The 24,083-nt window shown below is 40.7% G+C and overlaps 1 protein-coding gene across 5 annotated transcripts in view; it reads right to left on the bottom strand.

The window, feature by feature from the left end:
• Nucleotides 1-503: 503 nt before the first annotated feature.
• The window catches only part of OGT (O-linked N-acetylglucosamine (GlcNAc) transferase), a 42,883-nt gene continuing 19,303 nt past the window's right edge, over nucleotides 504-24,083 (bottom strand). For all 5 annotated transcript variants that reach the window (XM_063804768.1, XM_016943032.4, XM_063804770.1 and 2 more), the window contains 17 exons: nucleotides 21,748-21,827; nucleotides 20,969-21,164; nucleotides 20,260-20,400; nucleotides 19,574-19,674; nucleotides 19,249-19,402; nucleotides 19,058-19,159; nucleotides 18,682-18,861; nucleotides 16,936-17,094; nucleotides 16,684-16,773; nucleotides 14,484-14,609; nucleotides 13,367-13,537; nucleotides 13,138-13,254; nucleotides 12,883-13,053; nucleotides 11,632-11,784; nucleotides 8,620-8,872; nucleotides 8,256-8,379; nucleotides 504-2,782 (listed from right to left, as the gene is read on the bottom strand). In XM_063804768.1, the coding sequence (XP_063660838.1) occupies nucleotides 2,608-2,782; nucleotides 8,256-8,379; nucleotides 8,620-8,872; nucleotides 11,632-11,784; nucleotides 12,883-13,053; nucleotides 13,138-13,254; nucleotides 13,367-13,537; nucleotides 14,484-14,609; nucleotides 16,684-16,773; nucleotides 16,936-17,094; nucleotides 18,682-18,861; nucleotides 19,058-19,159; nucleotides 19,249-19,402; nucleotides 19,574-19,674; nucleotides 20,260-20,400; nucleotides 20,969-21,164; nucleotides 21,748-21,827 (2,493 nt within the window). In that variant the 3' untranslated portion in view covers nucleotides 504-2,607. The remainder of the gene's footprint in view (nucleotides 2,783-8,255; nucleotides 8,380-8,619; nucleotides 8,873-11,631; nucleotides 11,785-12,882; nucleotides 13,054-13,137; nucleotides 13,255-13,366; nucleotides 13,538-14,483; nucleotides 14,610-16,683; nucleotides 16,774-16,935; nucleotides 17,095-18,681; nucleotides 18,862-19,057; nucleotides 19,160-19,248; nucleotides 19,403-19,573; nucleotides 19,675-20,259; nucleotides 20,401-20,968; nucleotides 21,165-21,747; nucleotides 21,828-24,083) is intronic.

The following is a 24,083-nucleotide window of genomic DNA, read 5'->3' as shown; positions in this document are numbered from 1 at the left end:
TTTTTTTTTTTTTTTGAGATGACATCTCACTCTGTTGTCCAGGCTGGAATGCAATGGCACGATCTCAGCTCACTGCAACCTCTGCCTCCCGGGTTCAAGCGATTCTCCTGTCTCAGCCTCGCATGTAGTTGGGATTACAAGCGTGTGCCACCACTCCCGGCTAGTGTTTTTGTATTTTTAGTAGAGACAGGGTTTCACCATGTTAGCCAGGCTGGTCTTGAACTCCTGACCTCAAGTGATCCACCTGCCTCCGCCTCCCAAAGTGCTGGGGTTACAGGCGTGAGCCACCACACAAGGCCACTTTGCCTTCTTAATGGATCATAAACTAACCCCACCCTCTACCAGACCTGGCTGAGAAAACAATTCCTAATATCATAGCTACAGTAGGGAAATTTGGTCCTTTCATGCTGTTTGGAGGTGTTTAAATATAGGTTTCATCATTGGATGACCCTATTCTTCAGTCCAACACTCAATATAACAGGATACAAAATACATCAGCCGTATTAAAGGGAAATCATTCATTTATTAAGGATCGCAAGACAACATCTTAATTTCTGTAGCACGATTTAAATGTTTTACTTCTTTGATAAAGCAGAGTACAATAGAAAAAAAAACAATTAGTTTCCAGTAATATCTATATCTCTAATCAGAATTAAGTCTTCCAAGACATATTACCTGGAAATAAAAGCCTGTTACAATAAGCAAAGCTTCAACCAGAGCGGCTACTTTTCGTGCCAGGAAAAAGTTCATCCCTATAGGAGGAATGATGTGCTATGTAAAATGGCTGTAAGGTCACAGCCTTGAGGGCATTGGAAGTATATTATCCTATTCCACATTAAGTATTTCAGCGAATTTCAAACATCAGTTTATCTGCAACCATGCTGGCAACCTTTAACTGATAGTTCAATCAACCGGTAAAAAATAAATTAAGAAATCCCTTCACGGATATTCCGTGATTTACACTGTTAAAAGGTACACTGTTCATTAACATGTAATTCTGGTTCAGAATTACCTTTGAGACTCCTTGCTCAAAATTTGGTTAACAGTAAGAATCTTCCAGAAATTCAAGTTCTTATTAATCAATAATTTGTCAGCTAGGATACATTCAGGCATCAGCTGCAACTACAGAATAGGTGCACAGCCTCAGCGCTTTGGAAAGACATAATCTAGAACACTACTAGCAGACAAAAAATTACCTGCAACTGGATAGCGTAAGTGCAGTATAGCAAGACAAAACATATATTCATATGTTGGCTTGTTTAAGCCTCAAACCCTCGACCCTTTGTTGAGATCCCATAATTTTATTCCTATGATTTTAATAACTCAAGTTCCAGGAGGACTATAAGTCTAATTTGTACTCCAAACCAAACAGCAGTGCAGTTCGCTACTACTGAGGCTGAATCTGTACAGACTTCAAGACCAAGTCCAGAAGAGAGTTATTATCTAAAAAATAATTACTTGAATACATAGATGATCCTTCAGAGATTTTACCTATAACCTATTTCTTGATGAAGGTTATTTAATGCACTGGAGATAACTGTGACTTACTGATCAAATACTTGAATACTTATACTTACCTGGGATTTCATTTCTGCTGAAAGAAATAGGAAGAACAGGACTCACTTAAAAAAAAAAAAAAAAAACTTTAGAAAGGAAGGTAAAAATCTTACACACACTATCACTTTTGGAAGCAGCATAGAAGGGGCAGTCAAGGGTAAAACACTGGTGAAACAGGTCAAAATTAGGAAAAAAAAAAAAAACTATATTATTATCAATGACAGTACCACAACTGTGCCCTTGATAATTAGTAATCACTCCTAAAAATCTTCATTTGGCACCAGATGGTGTGTTTAAGAGAAACACCCTAGGATGTTTTGAATCAGGCTTGATTTTGTTAGTTGAGTTACAGGAGAATTTTAAGGGTGGGGGTATGGGGGTCAGGGAAGAAAAGGAAATGGGAAATGGACCAGAAAAAATCTTGAGTCATCATCTAAATCAACAAAGCACTGATAGCTCCAAATATTAGGTCAGACACTAAAACGACTGATATAGGCTCAAGTGGTTTATAAAACCTATAAAAAGACTACACCAGCAAAGTCCCTGTCAATCTGTCAGAGTTCAGAAACTAAAACAGGGAGTAACATTTTAGCTTAAAACCTTATCTCAAGAGAATCATATACACTTCACATGAATAAAAATACCTGAAACCAAACATTTTTAAAAGCTCCAGTACCCAAAATATAAAGAAAAAAAAATCCAGAAGACTGAATCAATCCATGGAATCACAAAGCGGCCGGACAATCTATATCTCCCCTCCACACTAACCATCCCATGGAAGACCAAGGGAGATCAGACCTTCCAGACCTATGCACCATCTGGTCGCCGCAAAATTCTACGGAGATTCCTTGTGGAAAAGCAGTTTCCCATCTTTTGTGTCTCTCCCTACCATGCAGGAAGCAAGTCTGGCTGTGCTATTCTATTACCATTATATATCACCCATCTGCAACAAGGTACTGTACAGACAAGTAAGAAGTATGTTATCTAGTTCCCTTTCCCCCAGAAGGTTGAGGCTCAGGTATAGGGGTAATTCTCCTGTGCAGTCTTTATTTATGCTGACTCAGTGACTTCAACAGGCTTAATCATGTGGTCAGGTTTGTTGCCAGCTGCATAATGCTCCCACATCTGTAGATAGAGCCGCTCTAGTTCCATTGTGTATTGTTTGGTGTTGAACAGAGGGCTAGATATTCTTTGCTTCCAGACTTTGCCACGAACTTTCTTCAGGCTGGGTAATAAAAAACGAGAACCCAGTTTAGAAATCAGAGCAGAAACTCAGAAACACACCCTATAAATACCTAGTCGCATTTGTGGCAAAAAATGCATGACCAAACTCTACGCTATCTCATTTCTTGATTGGCTTCGTGCTAAAAAGGGAAGGGTCACATCTTGCATAATGCTAACACTGAAATGAGCTCAACTCCATATACTCTGAAAAAACTTAGTTCTTTCCTAAACAAGTATATCCAAGGGATACCACGCGTTCTCCATTTCGTCTTGTTTCTACCTTTAAAATAACAAGAATTGACAACGGCACATGACTATTCCTATGTACTGTTGCTTACCTTTTTGGTAAGCAATTTAGCAATGTATGTATTAACCTTAAATGTTCATAACCCTCTGGCCTAACAGTAACACTTTAAAATCTATTAAAAATAAATAATCAGATGCAAAAACATACAGGACCATGCAAAGATATTCATTGAAGCATCATTTACAAAAGTTAAAGCATAAACATAAGATGAAGTATTCGATTTATGGTCATTTTGATGAAACAGAAAACCACTCAAGGGGAAAAGAAATACAATAAGTCTACTCTCGTAATTTTCCACTTGTACCTGAACTGAGTTCAGATTTTTAAAAATTGCTAATATCACCAAGAGTATGGTTCTGTTCAGAAAAATAAAAAGGAAGTAATTGATTCTTCAGGAAACACAGGGGAAAAGATTTCTACTTCCCTTTTGAATATATTATTTTTCATGAGATTATTCTTAGATGAAGGGATAAATACTTTAGAACCAGAAGCCAGAACATTTCTGTGCATTTTTAAAAGCAATAATTTTTATTTATTTTCTTTTAATTTTTGAAATAGAGTCTCACTCTGTTGCCCAGGCTGGAGTGCAATGGAACGATGATGGCTCACTGCAGACTGAACCTCCTTAGCTCAAGCAATCCTCCTGCCCCAGCCTCCCGGGAAGCTGAGACTACAGGCACGCATCACCACACTCAGCTATTTTTGTATTTTTTGTAGAGATGGGGTCTCGCCATGTTGTCCAGGCTGGTCTCGAACTCCTGGGCTCAAGCAATCCTCCTCCCTCAGCCTCTTAAAGCGCTGGGATTATAGGCATGTGCCACCACGCCCAACTTTGTTTTAATGTTTGTTGTGACAGAAGCAGTAAAATGGTTGTGCATATCTGTTGGTCTCAATACAACCATGTCCATATTAATGCTACCCTCCAAAGAGAAAGACCTGTGCACTCTATTTTTTTAAAATTCTATGCCAATAGGAAAATAAACTGTAGTGCATTCATACAGTGAAATACTACTCAGCAAAAGAAATAAACTTGATGAAAGAAGCCTTTAGAGTGCATATTGACATAGTTCCATTTGGATAAAATTCTAGAAAAGCAAAACTAATTTATGGAAGGGAAAAAAACCCTTCAGAACAGTGGTTGTCTCTGGGGGTTGGTGAAAAAGACTGACTGATAAGGAGCATGAAGAAACTCTCTGGAGTGATAATGTTTTTTGTCTTCATAGGAATTTGGGTTACAAAGGTATTTCTCGGTTGGGCACTGTGGCTCACACCTGTAATCCCAGCACTTTGGGAGGCCGAGGCAGGTGGATCACAAGGTCAGGAGATCAAGACCATCCTGGCTAACACGGTGAAACCCCATCTCTACTAAAAATATGAAAAATTAGCCAGGTGTGGTGGTACATGCCTGTAGTCCCAGCTACTCAAGAGGCTGAGGCAGGAGAATCGCTTGAACCCAGGAGGCAGAGGTTGCAGTGAGCCAAGATCACACCACTGCACTCCAACTTGGGCGACAGAGCAAGACTCCGTTTCAAAACAAAACAAAAAAAGGGTTATTTCTCAAAACTCACTGAATATTTGTGTATTTCACTGTATATAACTTCCGCCTCAAAAGAAAAAAATGGCCAGGCGCAGTGGCTCACGCCTGTAATCCCAACACTTCGGGAGGCCAAGGCAGGTGGATCACTTGAGGTCAGGAGTTTGAGACCAGCCTGGGCAACCTGCCAAAACCCTGCCTCTACTAAAAATACAAAAATTAGCTAGGTGTGGTGGCTCATGCTTGTATTTCCAGCTACTCAGGAGTTTGAGGGGAAGATTGCTTGAGCCCGGGAGGCGGAAGTTGCAGTGAGCGGAGATCGTATCACTGTACTCCAGCCTGGGAAACAGAGGGAGACCCTACCTCAAAAAAATATATGTGTACTGAACTCCAGTTAATGACAGCCAATCTTAAGTATTTAAGGAGAAGTGTACTGATGTCTGCAATTTATTTCAAAATGTGTCCAATAAGATGGATTGGCAGATGAATAAAGGGAATAAATGGATGAATAGATATGTAATAAAGCAAGAATAGTAAAATGCTAATGGTAGATTCTAAGCAGTAGGTATAGATGTGTTTATTATAAAATTAAAAATTTTGAGAACAAAAATGTTGAGGAAAAGCATTGTATGAACCAAACTAAGTACCAAAGAGTCTAATAAAAATTTTAAAATGCACCACAGGCTGGGTGCAGTGTCTCACGCGCCTGTAATCCCGCCACTTTGGGAGGCCGAAGTGGGTGGACTGCTTGGGCCCAGGAGTTACCAGCCTGGGCAATATTGGTGAGACCCTGTCTCCACAAAATATTAAATTAAAAAAAAAAAAAGCCAGGCATGGTGGCATGTGCCTGTAGTCCCAGCTACTGGAAGGCTAAGGTGGGAGGATCACTCGATCCCAGGAGGCAGAGGTTGCAGTGAGCCGTGATCATGCCACTGCACTCCAGCCTAAGTAACAGAGTGAGACCCTGTCTGAAAATAAAACGCACTACATTTTTTACTATAGTTATCTCTGGGCTAATGGACATGAATCTTTTTTTTTTTTTAATGCCTGGGTTCAAATTTCTCACTTTTCTTAGACGTATGTGATGTTCTATGGAGGAAATTCTGAAAATAATAAGTAGCTAACATCTGCTGAATGCTTACCAGATACCAACAACTATTCTAAGTACTTTACATGGAATGCCTTTTTTAATCCTCACATCATCTCTGCAAAGTAGGCACTAGCATTATGCTCCATTTTGCAAAGAAGAAACCAAGGCACAACACAGAGATTTACTTGCCCAAAGTCTCAAAACTCGTAAGTAGGAGAGCTTGGGTTCACTCAGGTAGTCTGACTCAAAAAGTATGTTTCTTTAATTATTATGTAATATGCTACTTCTCAGAAAAACACAAAGAAAAAACATCACCCATTATACCGAAAGAAAAACCTCATTTAAGAAATACCCGTCGGGCACGGTGGCTTATGCCTGTAATCCCAGCACTTTGGGAAGCCGAGGTGGGTGGATCACGAGGTCAGGAGTTCGAGACCAGCCTGGCCAACATAGTGAAATCCAGCCTCCACTAAAAATACAAAAATTAGCTGGATGTGGTGGTGGATGCCTGTAATCCCAGCTACTCAGGAGGCTGAGGCAGGAGAATCGCTTGAACCCGGGAGGCAGAGGTTGCAGTGAGCCGAGATTGTGCCATTGCACTTCAGCCCGGGCAACAGTGCGAGGCTGTGTCAAAAAAAAAAAAAAAAAACCACCAGGCACAGTGGCTCACTCCTGTAATCGCAGCACTTTGGGAGGCCAAGGTGGGTGGATCACGAGGTCAGGAGTTCAAGACCAGCCTGGCCAACATGGTGAAACCCCGTCTCTACTAAAAATACAAAAATTAGCCGGGCGTGGTGGCGTGCACCTGTAGTCCCAGCTACTCGGGAGGCTGAAGCAGGAGAATTGCTTGAACCCGGGAGGTGGAGGTTGCAGTGAGCCGAGATCGCGCCACTGCACTCCAGCCTGGGCGACAGAGCAAGACTCCGTCCAGAAAAAAAAAAGGAAAAGAAAAAAGAAATATCCAGCCTGGGCAACATATTGAAACTTAATCTCTACAAAAAAATTTAAAAATTAGCCAGGCATGGGGCATGGTGGCATGTACCTATAGTCCTATGGTCCCTGCTACTCAGGTGGCTGAGGTGGGAGGATCGCCTGAGCCCAGGACGTGCAGGCTGCAGTAAGCCAAGATCACCCCACTGCATTCCAACCTAGGCAACAGAGTAAAATCCTATCTCAAAAAAAATAAAAGAATGAAAGAAATACTAGTTTATTGTATGGATAAATCCTCCTCATCTAAGCAACACCCCTCTAATTCCTACTCATTTTCAGGCATTTAAGTTATGCTTTTTTTATTTCTTACACCGACCATAGTGAAGAAGTGACAGTATTAGGGTCAAAGATCTAACTTTTTCTTTTGAGACAGAGTCTCGCTCTGTTGCCCAGGCTGGAGTGCAGTGACGCAATCTCAGCTCACTGCAAGCTCCGTCTCCTGGGCTCGTGCCATTCTCCTGCCTCAGCCTCCCAAGTAGCTGGGACTATAGACGCCCGCCACCATGCCTGGCTAATTTTTTGTATTTTTAGTAGAGACGGGGTTTCACCGTGTTAGCCAGGATGGTCTCCATCTCCTGACCTCGTGATCCGCCCGCCTCGCCCTCCCAAAGTGCTGGGATTACAGGCGTGAGCCACCGCACCTGGCCCAAAGATCTAACTTTTAAGGCTCTAAAAACTCTGAGGAAGGGCTGTACCAATTTATTCACCAATGCATGAAAAGGCTAGTCCTCAATGCTACAAAAAATCTTTTTATTGTATAGGCAAATAATGGATATACCTCAGGTTCTTTTTTTGGGGTTTTTTGTTTGTTTTTGTGTTTTGTTTTTTTGTTTTTTTGTTTTGAGATAGAGTCTCACTATGTCACCCAGGCTGGAGTGCAATGGTGCGATCTCGGCTCACTGCAACCTCTGCCTCCCGGGTTCAAGCGATTCTCCTGCCTCAGCCTCCTGAGCAGCTGGGACTACAGGCACGTGCCACCACACCCAACTAATTTTTGTATTTTTAGTAGAGACAGGGTTTCACCATGTTGGCCAGGCTGGTCTCGAACTCCTGATCTCAAGTGATCCGCCCGCCTAAGCCTCCCAAAGTACTCAGATTACAGGCATAAGCCACCACACCCAGCCTCAGTTCCATTTTAATTGGCATTTCTACTACAGAGCCTGAAACACTTTCTTGTTAACCTTTTGTATTTCCACTTCAGTGAGGTGTCTGGTCATTTCCATTTTTACTTTCCTATTAGGGGATTATAAAATTTAAATGTTCTGCAGTCTTTACATTGCCAGGTAATTAATACTTTGTTATCTGAGACAAAAGATTTTTTCCCCTCGTTTGCTTTTTAATTTTCTTGAATATTTTTTATTCAGCCATTTACTTTTTACATAGTAAAACCTATTGATCACTTCATTTCTAAGAGTTTAGAAGTACTTCTCCCATCCAGAGGGCATACAACTAGTTCACCTATTTTATATTACACTTATTTTATGGTTTCATTTTATAACAGCTATATTCTCTCTACTTTACCAAATAATTTGTTGAAGGAAAAGTTTACTTACTATTCTAGATCAGTTCCCAGCTTCACAGCTATGTCTTCATATTCTTGTCTGTTTTTAGCAATAAGCTCAAGACAACCTAAGCAAGTGAGCTGGGATGCTGCAACTCGAGAAGCAAGAGTCTCTCCTGTAATACAAAAGATAACAACTGCACATCTGAGAACGTAAAACAGCACAGAGTTAATGTTATTTATGTTAAGCCTCCACACAACGCAGATGAAGAGAATGAAGTGAGAACAAGTCTCACTTTCTATCACCTTTCCTTTAATGTTGCTCCTAGTACATATAATTTCACCTGGAAGTTTCTCCCACAAACGGAGATTTTCAAAGGAACAAGGAAGATTCCAGTGATTTATCAGCAACTTACCTGGCATAGTCACCATGGGGGTCCCTGCCCAGAGGACATCCATCCCTGTGGTGTGCCCATTACAGAGTGGAGTGTCCAAGCAGACATCAGCCAGCTGGCCTCTCCTGACGTGTTCCTCTTTAGGAGCAACAGGTGAAAAAATGATACGGTTCTGGGGCAGGCCCATGTTTTGTGCATACTGTTGAATATTAGGTTCTCCTACTGCTGGAAAACGCAACAGCCAGAGTACACTATTGGGAACACGCTTCAGAATCTAAAATAGGGAAAATAAGAATAATTATTAATAGCAGATCTGCCTTTTTCAACAAAGACTCCCAGAGGTCTCTAATAATTCTACCACACTCTATTCTTTCCATCCAGATAGAAGCCTGCTGTGGACTTAAGTCTTTCCTTCACAGAGACGAATGAGATCAATTGAATTATCCCTCTTCTGCTTAGCTGTCCTCAAAGTGAGTTCAAAGAAAGACAGGCAAAATCTGAGGCAGCTCCCTCCTGCGGGAATTGACACAGGCAGTGGGTTTTGTTGAGAGAGGAATTTTGCATTCCAAATTTCAAATCCCCCACTGTGATACAACCAAGAAAGTTACCTCACACTTGCCTAACTTTATTTGCCTAATATAAATCGGTCTTTTCTGTAAAGGGCCAGATAGCAAATATTTTTGGCTCTGTGGCCACACGGACTGTCATAGCTGCTCAGTTCTTCTGCTGTAGCTTGAAAGCAGCCACAGACAATGTGTAAACAAGTAGGCATGGCTATGTGTCCATTAAGTTTTATTTACAAAAACAAGCAGTGGGCTGGATTTGACCCACAGATCATAGTTTGCCAACTCCTGATTTAGATTTACATCTACTCTATGTACCGTGTAAGTTCAAAATCCCTTTCTCTGAAAGCTATGAGAACAGATGAATTTCCAAATTCAGAATATTTCAGATTTTAAAAAAGTAGTACTGTGTGTGTATGTATCACATAACACCCTCAGCAGCAACTTCCTATAAACATATTAGTACCTCTGCATTGAGATGCAGGAACAGTCATACTAAATGAAATAAATAAAAGACTACAAATACCCTGACATAGTTTGACTGTGTCCCCACCCAAATCTCTCTTCTTGAACTGCAGTTCCCATAAGCCCCATGTGTCATGGGAGGGACCCAGTGGTAGGTAATTGAATCATGGGGACAGTTATTTCCAATGCTGCTGTTCTTGTGATAGAGAGTGAGTTCTCACAAGATCGGATGGTTTTATAAGGGGCTTTCCCCGCTTTGGCTCAGCACTTCTTCCTGCCATCACGCGAAGAAGGACATGTTTGCTCCCTTTTCCGCCGTAACTGTAAGTTTCCTGAGGCCTCCATAGCCACGCGGAACTGTGAGTCAATTAAACCTCTTTCCTTTATAAATTACCCAGTCTTGGGCAGTCCTTTATAGCAGCATGAGAACGGACTAATATATACCCTAATGTTAGTTCAGGTAGTTTTGCTGCCAAACAAATTTGCCACACACTTATGAAAAAGCTTTTGATTTTCAGAGTTTTTGTGAACATCAGGAAGTAAGGATTAAGGACAGTAGACCTGTACTCATCTGCTTCCTCTTCTCTTCTATCCTCCCCTCTCCTCTAAACATAAAACAAAACAGATATCGGGGAAAAAATTAACCAAGGAATTATCTCCAGATTACCTAAAGGTAAAACATGCCATTTTATTTTAGTTCTATGGATTAAGAGCCAGTTACAGCTATCCGATATCCCACTTATGCAAACTTGTCTGATGAACTGAGAGACAATCATATGTACAGATCGACTCCTTCTTGGTTATAACTCTACAATACTACAAGAATGTTAAAAATGGGTGGATGTACATGACAGCATATGCTATCAGTTTAGACCAGGAGTTGGCGAACTACACAGCCTGTGAGCCAAATCTGGCATACTGCCAGTTCGTATAAATAAAATTTTATTGGAACACAGCCACACTCATCATTTACAAAATGCCTATGGTTATTTTCGTGCTACAACGGCAAAGCTGAGTAGATGTGAAACAGCATGGACCACAAAACTGAAAATATTTACCATCTGGCCCTTTAAGAAAAAGTTTGCTGACCCTTTAGACAGAAGAATGCTTTGAATATGTAAATTTAAAAGGTTCACAATGTCATATTTAGACACTGGAAGGAGAAACCAAAAATGCCTGAAAAATCTACATCTCTTGAAGATTATAAATGAGCACAAGGCCAGGTGCGGTGGCTCACACATGTCATCCTAGCACTTTGGGAGGCCAAGGCGGGCAGATCTCTTGAGGCCAGGAGTTGGGGGCCAGCCTAGCCAACATGGTGAAACCCCGTCTACTAAAAATACAAAAAAAAATTACCCAGACATGGTGGCACATGCCTGTAATCCCAGCTACTTGGAAGGTTGAGGCACAAGAATAACTCGAACCTGGGATGCAAAGGTTGCCATGAGCCAAGATCACACCACTACACTGCAGCCCGAACAACAGAGTGAGATTCTGTTTTTTAAAAAAAGGGCATAACCCAGTTGAGTCACATGTAAATAAATAAAATAAATTTTTTAAAAAGTATTTTTTAAAAAAATTTTTTTGAGACGGAGGTTTGCTCTTGTTGCCCAGTCTGGAGTGCAATGGCACGATCTCGGCTCACTGCAACCTCCACCTCCCGGGTTCAAGTGATTCTCCTGTCTCAGCCTCCCGAGTAGCTGGGATTACAGGCGCCTACCACCATGTCCGGCTAATTTTTTGGTATTTTTAATAGAGACGGGATTTCGCAATGTTGGTCAGGCTGGTCTCAAGCTCCTGACCTCAGGTGATCCACCCGCATCAGCCTCCCAAAGTGCTGGGATTACAGGCGTGAGCCACTGCACCCAGCCAAAAAAAAATTTTTAAAAGAAATGAGCAGAACAGCTCCTAAATGGGAGTGGAAGGACCATCTTCAGCAAGAAGCTCTAGATACAAAATCTTTATTAGTCTCTAACACGGTAACAATGAGTCTATGCATACTCACGTTTGCCCACATCTGCAAAGTAGAAGGGTCAATTTTATACAACTGATTAAAGTTACAGTATACGATGGCATCTTCTGGTAACCCGTACTGAGAACGGGTGGTTACAATAATGGTACGGGGAACCTCCTCTCCAGTTGCAGCCTTATTGTTGATCTAGAACAAGAAAAAAATGATGGTTATATTTAAAGGCAAAAGGAGTCCAATATTTCAATCCATAAGATCCAAAATGGTATAACCATTAAAAGTCACTGAACCATGAGAAAATATTCATGATATATGAAGTTTAAGAAAAGGCAAACCGTTGCAGCATTATCTTAATTTGGGGGAGACTGCACTATGAAACTTCTTGCTCTAACCAAAAAAGGTCTCAAAATCCTATTAACATTCCAACAGCTTTTGATCACTCTTTTCTTCATGAATGAAATGTCCTTTTCTAAATCACATCTACTCTTCAAGGCTAAATTACTCCTCCAAATGGTCTCTTCTCCCAAGAGTGTCTCCCTTCACATTGATCCTCACCGTTTCTGAGCTTCTACATACATAATTAGTTTCATCTTGTAATTCTCACACATTTGAGTACTGCCTTACATTGTTATATAACTATTCCAGGTGTGCAAGGACATCTATGACCTCTAGAGGTCAGAGATCTTTGCCTTACACTCTCTTGATAGAGCTACTTATTTAAGCATGCAATATATTATTTATTGAGTACATACTACATTACTGTGATTAAGACATGGGCTCAGTAATTCAATTCAGTAGAGGATACAAACACAGGGAATTATCATCTGTTGTGCTGTAGGTAATGATATATTCCAAACATTACAGAGGTATAAAAGACAGGTACCAATGAAGTAGGGATGGAGACGTTAGCGGTAAGTACGGAAATGGATTCCTGGAAGAGCTGTCTGAACTGAACGTTTGAGTAGGATTTAGCTAGGGAAAGGATGAGTTTACAGAAGCAAGAAACTGTATGGAATCTACACATAGTTCATCATATAAGAGAGTAAAGCCACAGGCAGGGAATAACAAGATATTAACACAGCAGTTTCTCAGTAAGTAATAATCTGCTGGCTGAATCCAGGAGACTTTTAAAATCAGACACACCTATATAAGATGCACGTTTCCACTAAACTCATTTCCTCATCCATAAAAATGGTGATAATGATACTTGCCTCCTAGAGTTATCATGAGGTTAAGGGAAATAAATGCATACTTGGCGGGACATATAATGGTGTATTATCTTCTCACCTGAGTAGTTGCCAGTCCATTGCTAATACTGAATCCATTAATTGTTATTTGAATCTGTCCTCTGTTAATCATTTCAATAACTGCTTCTGCAATAGTATTCATAGGAATAACAGGCATATTAAGAGCTGTGTTACTGCTATCTGCATTGTCTCCTCCATCAGGACACTTCATCTGAAAAAAAAAAATGCATCATTAGCGAAAAGATCGTGAATGCAGTTAACTTTATTTCAATGACAATACTGACTAGGTTCTGACCTTGACAATTTTCACATCTGGTAGACTATCAAGAAATGCTTTGAGGTCGATGCCATTCAGAACTATCCGATTGTCATAAATGTGCCCATTGGACTTAAAATCGATGACTGCTTTTTTCTAATGGAAAAAATAGTTTCAGACATGTCTTTTAGGATTTACATAGACAATAGCAAGGAAATAAAAAGCTACAGTTCTTTGAAATTCGTCCATAGCACTGTTTCGTACCTACCTTCAGGTGAGGGAACATATTAGCATGATCACCAATAAAAAAAGTGTGGGGCATATAAGCCAATTTCTCAGAATACTGCTCAGCAACTTCAGCTGGCGAAGTTTCCTGATCAGTGATAATATAATCCATGAAAAGCGCACCACTCGTCCCAGGGTATCCCAGCCACATTGCCTTAAAAAAATCAGATCAAAAACTGATTAAGAACTTTTATCAGTACACTTATCTCTAAATTCATCAAGTCACATACATTAAATATGTACAACTTTTTGTATGTCAACTGTACCTCAATAAAGTGGTTTCTAAAAAAAGAACCTAAAGGTGCCAAAATTAAATAAGTAAATAAACAAGGAGGTCTAACTCTTTTTCAGAGACAGGATCTCACTCTGTTCCCTAGGCTGGAATACAGTGGTGCAATCGTAGATCACTACAGCCTCAAACTCCTGGGCTCAAGCAATCCTTCTGCCTCAGCCTCCAGAGTAGCCAGGATTAGAGGCACTTGCCACACGCACAGCAAGGCTGACTTCTTTAGCCGAAAGCAATGAAGCAGTTCTATAAGAGAGACTCTCACTCTGTCACCTGGGCTGGAGTGCAGTGGCACAGTGATAGTTCACTGCAGCCTCAAACTCCTAAGCTTAAGCAATCCTTCCACCTTAGCCTCCCAAATAGCTGGGATCACAGAGGCACACCACCACTCCGGCTAATTTTTTAATTTTTTGTAGAGATAGGGTGTTTTGCTTTGTTGCCCAGGCAGGTCTCAAACTCCTGGTTTCAAGAGATCCTCCTGCCTAAGCATCCCAAAGTGCTGGGATTACAGGCGTGAGCCACCATACCCGGCCTGTATTTCAGACTAACTTTCAAAATGCTAAAATGTTCTTCAAATTTGCAAGACAGAGTAACTGTTCATAGCCAACCATGAATTGCATGTCTCTATATACATGTACCTATAAGCACTGTGCTCTACACTCTTTTTGTCCTGTGCATTTCAACAACTTAAAAAAATTAAAAGTATGTCTGCCCTACAGTTTCAAATATCAGTTAACCAGAGGGAGGAAAAGCAGCACATCACTGTATTCTTAGCCAAATACATGTTATAAGTGATGACTGTTAATTTGTTTACCTGAATAGGAGCTGGCCTGAGAGCAAAAAGCTCATTTCGAGCGCCCTTAGTATAGCCATTCATATTTACAAGGATATGAATTCCATCCTGATGGATGCGATCAGCTGCTTTTCCATTGCATGGAATCTACAGAATACAAAATAAGAACTCACTATGTATAATCTCAGATCAATTAGTTCTAATGACATTTAGTTTTAATGGCATTTAACATAATTCAGATTCCCAGATGGAAAAGAGGTAAGAACACAAATTAACTACATTAATTCGGGCACAAATATGGTTGACTGTCATTAAAATGGGCCCAAAGCATTAAAGAAACAGAACACAAAGGAAGGAGAGTTCACTTCTGGATTGAATGTATGAATAACAACATATCACAGAGAAATTGGTATTTGAAATTTGTAATCTTTTTTTTTTTTTTGGTAGGTGGGGTCTCACTATGTTGCCCATGATGGCCTCAAGCAATCCTTCCACCTCAGCCTCCCAAAGGATTATACACGTGAGCCACAGCACCCAGCCTAGAATTGGTATTTGAAAATAGGTCTTCAAAGACGAATAGGAGTTTGAAGGAGTTTAACAGAATACAATCTCAGTAGAGAACAGTATGAATGAAGAACTAGAGTAAAGTGTGAGGGAGTTTAGAAAATGGTGAGTAGGCCGGGCATGGTGGCTCACATCTGTAATCCCAGCCGTTTGGGAGGCCGAGGCGGGTGGATCACCTGAGGTCAGGAGTTCGAGACCAGCCTGGCCAATGTGGTGAGACCCCGTCTCTACTAAAAATACAAAAATTAGCCGGGTGTGGTGGCAGGCGCCTGTAATCCCAGCTACTCGGGAGGCTGAGGCAAGAGAATCGCTTGAACCTGGGAGGCAAAGATTGCAGTGAGCCGAGATCGTGCCACTGCATTCCACCCTGGGCGACAAGAGCAAAACTCCGTCTCAAAAAAAAAAAGGGTGAGTAATTCACTTCTATTTAGTATAGGGTATACAAGATGTTGAATGGTGAGTTAAAGTATTGACAAAGTTGTGGCAAACAGAGAAAGGTTACAAAAGCTATGCTGAAGAGTTTAGACTGCAATCAATCAGCAGTGAGTCCCTAAAGGTCTCAGAGGTAGAAAGAGGTATGCTTCTTGGTCACAAAGAGTCCAACTGTGTATCAAAAATGGCCAGGTATACTTTTGAAGCAACAGCTATATTGCAAAATTTGTTAGTACATACTATTTATTAAATGAGAAGTCTCAAAACCTTTCTGCTAGGACTTCAGTGATTCATATATATATACACATACACATGTATATTTATATATATGTATACATACCATACCTGCATGTGTATGTACATACATACATGTGTGTACACACACATATAAAGAGTATATTATCTCTATTAGTCAAAGTGGCTAATAGAGTCTACAAAGAAAACACTGTAGCCTACATACTCAGCAAATTAATTCCCCCATAGGTTTCAATCTTAATTTATCATAAAACTTACTCTCCTAGAGGATACAACAATAGAACAAGTACAGAAATAAAGATAACCAAAGGCAAAGGCCCATGGAAACTGATGAACCATAGTTCATCTATTTTTTCTTTTTTTTTTTTTTTTGAGAGAGTCTTGCTCTGTTGCCAGGCTGGAGTGCAGTGGTGCGATCTCAGCTTACTGCAACCTCCGCCTCCCGGGTTCAAGCGATTCCCCTGCCTCAGCCTCCCAAGTAGCGGGGATTACAGGAATGCACCACCACACCCAGCTAATTTTTTGTATTTTAGTAGAGACGGGGTTTCACCATGTTAGCCAAGATGGTCTCATCTCCTGACCTCATGATCTGCCTGCCTCGACCTCCCAAAGTGCTGGGATTACAGGCATGAGTCACCACACCCGGCCCTATTTTCTTTAAAAGACCTATTTATTCTTCTCCCAAGTCACCATTTTGTCAATATTTATTAAGTATCTTCTGTCACAAGTGCTGGCTCAATCTCCAGAAAAGTTGTATGTCCAAGCACAAGCATAACACATTTCAGTTTCATTTGCAACCTCGGAAAAAGCCATGCTGATTAACACAAATGATCAAGGAAATAAGATCAACACAATTGCCTATATGTGGTACTACAGCATTTAATACTTATCATCAAAAATAAACTATATGCTAATAGTTTTATTTAAACTTGCTCAAAATAAAAAGTTAAAGTATGAGAGTTTCATCTACCTGAGAAAGATCAATGAAATGATTGGCTTCTGCCATCACCTTCACTCGGAAGTTTGTGCCATCGTCTGGGCTCAGGGCATAACAGAACACCTGAAAGGCAGCACATGGCATATTTAATAACATTGGCTCAAATCTTTCTGGCTCAAATCTTTCCAAAAGACACTAGGTTTCCATGCCTCATGGTGACAAGCCAACATTGTGGGTTTTTTCTTTTTTAAACAAATAGTGATTCTAGAGAAACACTAGTCTTACCTCAAATTTATCAGGATTGTGCATGCCTGGAATAGACTGCATAAGGTGAGAAGTAGGATGATTCCCAAAGTCGGAACTCACATATCCTACACGCAGCCGACCATCACTGAGCTTCAAGTCTTTTGGATGTTCATATGGTGGTTTATGAAGAACATTAATCTATCAACAGAATCCAATGCTTGTTAGTAAAATCTACATAAATTTTCATCTAGGAAAACTGACGAAAAACACACCAAACCTATACCTCACACCTGTTGAAAAAGGTCTGCCCAGAGCATTTAGTTAATATTGCCAGAGAGATGCAACCTCAGCACTTTATGTAATATGCTTCATACTTTGACCTGCTCCTGAGATCTATAAAGCATGAGCAAATCCCAGCACTCTGGGAAGCCAAGGAGGTGGATCGCTTGAGGTCAGGAGTTCGAGACCAGCCTGGCCAACACAGTGAAATCCAATCTCTACTAAAAAAAAAAAAAAAAAAAAAAAAAATTAGCTGGGCGTGGTGCACGTGCTTGTAGTCCCAGCTACCTGGGAGGCTGAGGTGGGAGAATCGCCCAAACCTGGGAGGTGGAGGTTGCAGTAAGCCAAGGTTGTGCCACTGCACTCCAGCCTGGGCAACAGAGCAAGACCCTGTCTCAAAAAAAAAAAAAAAAAAAGTACGAGCAAATCTAAAACTTGTAGGTATGAAGCAGTATGGACAGAGCATGGTTTCCTCCCGCATTTTAGAAAATTCTATAGGGAAACATTTTCTAAAAACAAAATTATGGCTGGGGGCAGTGGCTCATGCCTGTAATCCCAGCACTTTGGGAGGCTGAGGCAGGTGGATCACCTGAGGTCAGGATTTCGAGACCAGCCTAGCATGGCAAAGCCCCATCTCTACTAAAAATACAAAAATTAGCCGGGCGTGGTGGCACACGCCTGTAATCCTAGCTCCTCGGGAAGCTGAGGCACCAGCATCACTTTAACCTGGGAGAGAGGTTGCAATGAGCTGAGATGGCACCACTGCACTGCAGTCTGGGTGACAGAGACACTCTGTCTCAAAAAAAAAAAAAAGTACACCTGGCACTCCAATCTATTATCCAACCTTTGATCCAATCCTTGATCAAGTACTGCTCTAATTCTCAAAGGTGAATACAAAATACCAAGCACTCCATTAAACATGATGGCTGGCCAGGCGCGGTGGCTCACACCCGTAATCCCAGCACTTTGGCAGGGCGAGGTGGGCAGATCACTTGAGCCCAGAGGTTCGAGACCAGCTTGGGCAACATAGCAAAACCCCATCTCTACAAAAAACACAAAATTAGGTGTGGTGGCATGCGCCTGTAGTCCCAGCTACTCAGGAGGCTGAGGTGGGAGGATCACCTAAGCTCGGGGAGGTCAAGGTTGCAGTAAGCCATGATCACACCGCTGCACTCCAGCCTGGGCGACAGAGCAAGACCCCGTCTCAAAAAAAAAAGAAAAAAAAGATAAAAGAAAAAAAAATTATGGCTTTCAACTTAAAGAAAACTACCATCAGTCTATCATTAGTGTTTAAGTGAAGGAGTTAAGGATTCCGTCTTATGAAGTGCAGGGGGTTATACTCAGGACACAATGGAAGGGGTTCTGAAGTGGCCCACAAAAGTTTTATTTCTCGACTTGGGTGGTGTTCACTTTATAATCGTTCATTAAGCCACAGATTTGATTTTTACAGTTTTCTGTATTTGTGTTTTAGTTTACAACAAAAAGATTAAAACAAAAGAAACACACCTTATCTAAGCACAGGTTGCCGTGCCTCTCAGCAATAGCCTTCCTGAAGCCATGAGAAAGAGGATATAGCATACTATGATGAGGATGCACAGAAGGCAACCTATTCTTCTCTAACTGGTCAGCCACAATACTGACCAACTTCTTCATTCGCTCATCATAGTCTGTCCAATCACAGACAATCTAGAGAAAGCAAAAACAAGTTATTATTCAGAAAGTCCTATTCCAGGATTTAATATTTGATATGTCTTTGGCCTAAAGTAATGTCAGATAGCCTATTAAAAATACTATTTCCAGTCAGGCTTGGATTCTTATGGCATACAACAATTAAAAAGCTATTACAACACTGAAAGCCAATTACTGGCCTATTATTCTTTACCTGCAGGCAATGAGCCAAGTTACAATAAGCATCAGGAAAATCAGGCTTAAGTTTCAGAGCCGTGCGGTAAGAAGCTATAGCTTCTGGAATATTCCCTGAATCCTGGAAAATAAATAAAGCAGGATGGTAAAAAGTTTCCAAAAGTTAAATTTTAGGTGTTAAACTGCACATATTATAATAAACAGTAGTACCTTATGAATGGAAGCCAGATTGCTATGCGCATCTGCAAATGCAGGATTAATTTGGATGGCACGCGTATAACACTGCAAGGCTCCCTGAACATCCTGCATCTCCTTTAGAGTGTTTCCCATATTAGAGTAGGCATCAGCAAAGGTAGGACTGATTCTAAAAGAGAAGCCAAAGGTTTTATTTCTCCAATACAAAAATCTTTAACCCACTGTAATGCTAACTTATTCTGTTGTTATTTAAAGCCATTTTAGCATCTGCAATGTGCCGAATGTCAAACATTTTAAAATTAAAAATAATTTTAAAAATAAGGCTGTTAGTGTCTCTTACCGAATAGCCTCCTTATAATGCATCAGAGCTTCCTGCAGTTTTCCCTGCTGCTGCAGTACACTTGCTAAATTTGAATGGGCAGCAGCAAACTCTGGGAAGACCTATAAAGAGTCAAGATCAGAACCGAGGTTAAAAAAATTGCTAAAGCAGCAGTAATAATTCACCACAACCTTAAGAACTTTGCTCAAGTACGTTTAAACCCCTAAATTTGTCTCTACCTTTTCCAAGTCTATTCATTCTCAAATTCTACCTCTTCCTCTATTTTATACCTCTTCTTGTTTCAAACATAATGAGGTACGCCTCTTCTCCTCTTAGTTTATCCTGACCACTCCAACACCACTGAAATCTCTCTCTGCTAAACTCCTACCACATCTACTAACCACTACCATACAGCCATCAGGCACTAAGATTATATACTTGTAAGTAACTTCTCTTGAACTGTGGGTTAATGTTTAATTTTTTTGTACAGATCTTATCCACAGAATAATGAACTCTGAATGCAGGGATTTTCTGGAATGTCACATAGGGCCTCACATCATACCTTAGGTACTCAATTGTTACTTCAATGAATAATCCTCTTGTAAATGATTCAACCACTATTTTTACAAAAGAGGTGGATGATGGTAAACTTAACTGCTTTCCCTCTACTATCATGCTAAATGCCCAGCTACACCACCCTCACATACTTCTAATGCTTTACGATACAAGCGAACTGCCTCTTCAATGTTTCCCTGTTCTCGTTTGATATTGGCTAGGTTATTCAGAGAGTCTGCATGGGTGGGACACAGACGGAGAGCTGTATTATAACAATCTTCTGCTTCAGCAACCTAGAAAACAAAACAAAGTCTTCAAAAACTGTAGAGAATCATAAAGCCTCCACTGATACTGTTCTAATAATTGCTTAATTAAGCCTAATGGCTGGTAATGCTACAGAAAATTGATATTTTTTGGTATTCTTACCCTCAACCAAAACTCTAAAGTAAACCAATATACCATCTCAATACTTGTACAAAAGACTTTCCTTTTTTGCTGTTTTTTGGTTTTTGTGATTTTTTTGAGACAGAGTCTTGCGCTCTGTTGCCCAGGCTGGAGTGCTGTGGCACAATCATGGCCCACTGCAGCCTCAACCTCCCAGGACTCAATCGATCCTCCCACCTCGGCCTCCCAAGGAGCTGGGACTACAGGTGTGCACCACCATGCCCAGCTAATTTTTGTATTTCTTGTAGAGACAGGGTTTCGTCATGTTGCCTAGGCTGGTCTCGAAACCCTAAGCTCAAGCAATCCTCTGATCTCGGCCTCCCGAAGTGCTGGCATTACAAGTGTGAGCCACCACACCTGGCCAGAAAAGACTCTTAATCCTACCAGATAACAAATAGAATGAGTAAAAATCCTTACACTGCCCTTCTCTTTGAGAGCATTGGCTAGGTTGCAGTAAGCATCAGGGAAATGTGGTTGTAGTTCGATAGCCCGCCTGTAGGTGTCTATTGCCAGATCTATCAGGCCTTGCTCATAGTATACACAAGCCAGGTTGCCGTGCACCACTGCGTGATTTGGACTCAAACTTAGGGCACGAAGATAAGCTGCCACAGCTCTGTAAATAAACACACACACACACACACACACACACACACAAAATGTAACTCATTCTTAATGGATGGTTTGTTACAACTCATTCAAGCTGTACTATATCAAAATATATCAAGTCATTGTAATTAATTACATAATTCATGCTGTATTACATTTTAACCTCAAACCAAAATCACACCTTTATAAAATGTGTCTTTACACTGGGAAGTTTTCTACTCCCACATAAAAAATAGGCTTTCCTTTGACAACAACAAAAAATTTAAAAGTCAGGATTTACTTTGCTTTCTAAAATCAGGTCAAAGGAATAATTTAGTCTAAGAAAGAACCATTTCAACCATTTTAACAATAAAAAAATTTCAACTAAACTCCCAATGAGAAGGATAACGGCTTTGAGGAAAGCCAACAACAAAAAGTCAGGCAACAAACAACATCTATAAATAAAAGGCAACACAGGACATGGGCAGAGAACAACGTACTAGAAAAGGCAAATATGCTTCAATGGACTATTGTCATCATTTCGGTCCAAACTGTCAAGTGTCAATACAACAAGGATTCAAGAAAATTTATTAAACAGAACATTCTCTCACCTGTCAAAAATGCGTGCCTCTTTCAAGACATTTCCTAAATTGATATAAGCATCCAGAAAGTTTGGGTCAAGGGTGACAGCCTAAAAATTTCAAGACAGTTAGTTACTTAGAGCAAGTTAGGATTTCACCAGATCAACTTCCCAATTACAATTTTTTTACTCCAAGGTCCTTGCAGACTTTCAATTACATTTCATTTTAATAAACCAATTATTTATTTAGTGTCTTCTCATTATTTTTACAAACCTCAACATTATCAAAATAACTTCTCATGCCTCATGTTCTCATGAGCAAAATGGGTCCTGAAGAGAAAAATTAAATATTGGGCCTGCTCCAATTTCATTAAACTGAACACTTCTAATGATTGGCCCTATTTTATTCACAATTAACCAGTCTAACTCTTCTGAAAAATAGTGGCAAAAGAGGCAGCAAACTCTTACTGAAAAGGTAAATATATACCTCAGTTGTATGCATACAAACTACATGCTCAGCAAGACCTTATTAAGACATGCAATTAGAGCTGTATACACAGTAAGATACAATACTTCAAGGAAATACTAACCATTACACGGTGTCATCCAAATAGCTGTCATGTTGTCTAGAGCAGTGATTCTCAACCCTGGCAATATATTAAGAATTTACCTCCTAGAAAAGGTACCTAGGCTCTATCACAGGCCAGTTAAATCAGACCCTCTGAAGATAGGGTCAGGATATCCAGATCTTTTATAAGCTCCTCATGTATAACCAAGGAAGAGAAACACTGATCAAGAAAGATACTCCTACAGCATGGTAAATGCAAACTTCAATCAAAACACCGGCCAGGTGCAGTGGCTCACACGTGTAATCCCAGTACTTTGGGAGGCCGAGGTCAGACCACTTGAGGTCAGGAGTTCAAGACCAGCCTGGCCAACATGGTGAAACCCCATCTCTACTAAAAATACAAAAATTACCTGGGCATGGTGATGTGCAACTGTAGTCCCAGCTACTCGAGAGGCTGAGGCATGAGAATGGCTTGAACCCGAGAGGCAGAGGTTACAGTGAGCCAAGATTGCGCCACTGCACTCCAGCCTGGGCAACAGAGCAAGACTGTGTCTTCAAAAACAAAAAACAAAAACAAAAAAAAAACACACACACCGAAAAGGTATTTGATTAAGACACTGAGTAATTGTATGTTTATTAAAGACTGATAAAGAACACTTCATCTGCTGGGCGCGGTGGCTCATGCTGTAATCCCAGCACTTTGGGAGGCCAAGGCGGGCAGATCACTTGAGGCCTGGAGTTCAAGACCACCCTGGCCAACATGGCGAAACCCCGTCTCTACTAAAAAATACAAAAAATTAGCCGGGCATGGTGGCTCACGCCTGTAATCCCAGCTACTCAGGAGGCTGAGGCAGGAGAATTGCTTGAACCTGGGAGGCGGAAGCTGCAGTGAGCTGAGATCGTGCCACTGCACTCCAGCCTGGGCGACAGAGCAAGACTCTGTCTCAAAAAAAAATAAAGAAAGAACACTTCATCTTCACTTAGATGACAACTCTGTAGTAAACACGGCATGATGCATTTAATTTAGATTGTCTATAGTGATAGATGTCCACCCCAAGAACTTTTAAACTTTATAATAGAAATGTTTAAACATATACAAAAGCAGAGGAACATTGCGTCCAAGTCTCCATTATCCATTTTCAACAATTCATATATATCATGTTTGATCTTATTTAATCTATACTCCAACTTACTCCCCCTCTTCGCAAGATCATTTTGAAGCAAAGCCCAGACATATTCCATTCGAAAATACTTCAATATGTATCTCAGGGACAACACAAGAATGCTTTTTCCTCCCAACCTAACCACAATACCATTATCATACCTAACAGAAAAAAAAAAAAAAGACAGCAATTCCTTCATATTAAATATCAGCTGGGCGTAGTGGCTCATGCCTGTAATCCTAGCACTTTGAGAGGCCGAGGCAGGCAGACTGCCTGAGCTCAGGAGTTCAAGACCTGGGAACATGGCAAAGCCCTGTCTCTACTAAAAATACAAAAAGCTAGCCGGGCATGATGGCGCACGCCTGTAGTCCCACCTACTCCGGAGGCTGAGGCAAGTGAATCCCTTAAGCCTGGGAGGTGAAGGTTGCAGTGAGCCAAGATCACACCACTGCACTTCAGCCTGGGCGATCAAGTGAGACCCTGTCTCAAAAAAAAAAAAAAAAAATCCATTCAGTGCTCCAATTTCTCATTAACCGAGTCAGGATCCAAATAAGACAGATATAATTTGTCAATGTGCCTCTCTGAGTTTCTTTTAATCCTTTAAAAGTTTGTGTGTTTATTTATTTATTTTTGGAG

Source organism: Pan troglodytes, chromosome X (genome assembly GCF_028858775.2).
Source record: "Pan troglodytes isolate AG18354 chromosome X, NHGRI_mPanTro3-v2.0_pri, whole genome shotgun sequence".
Lineage (NCBI taxonomy): Eukaryota > Metazoa > Chordata > Mammalia > Primates > Hominidae > Pan > Pan troglodytes.
This window is presented reverse-complemented; position numbering and strand designations above follow the sequence as displayed.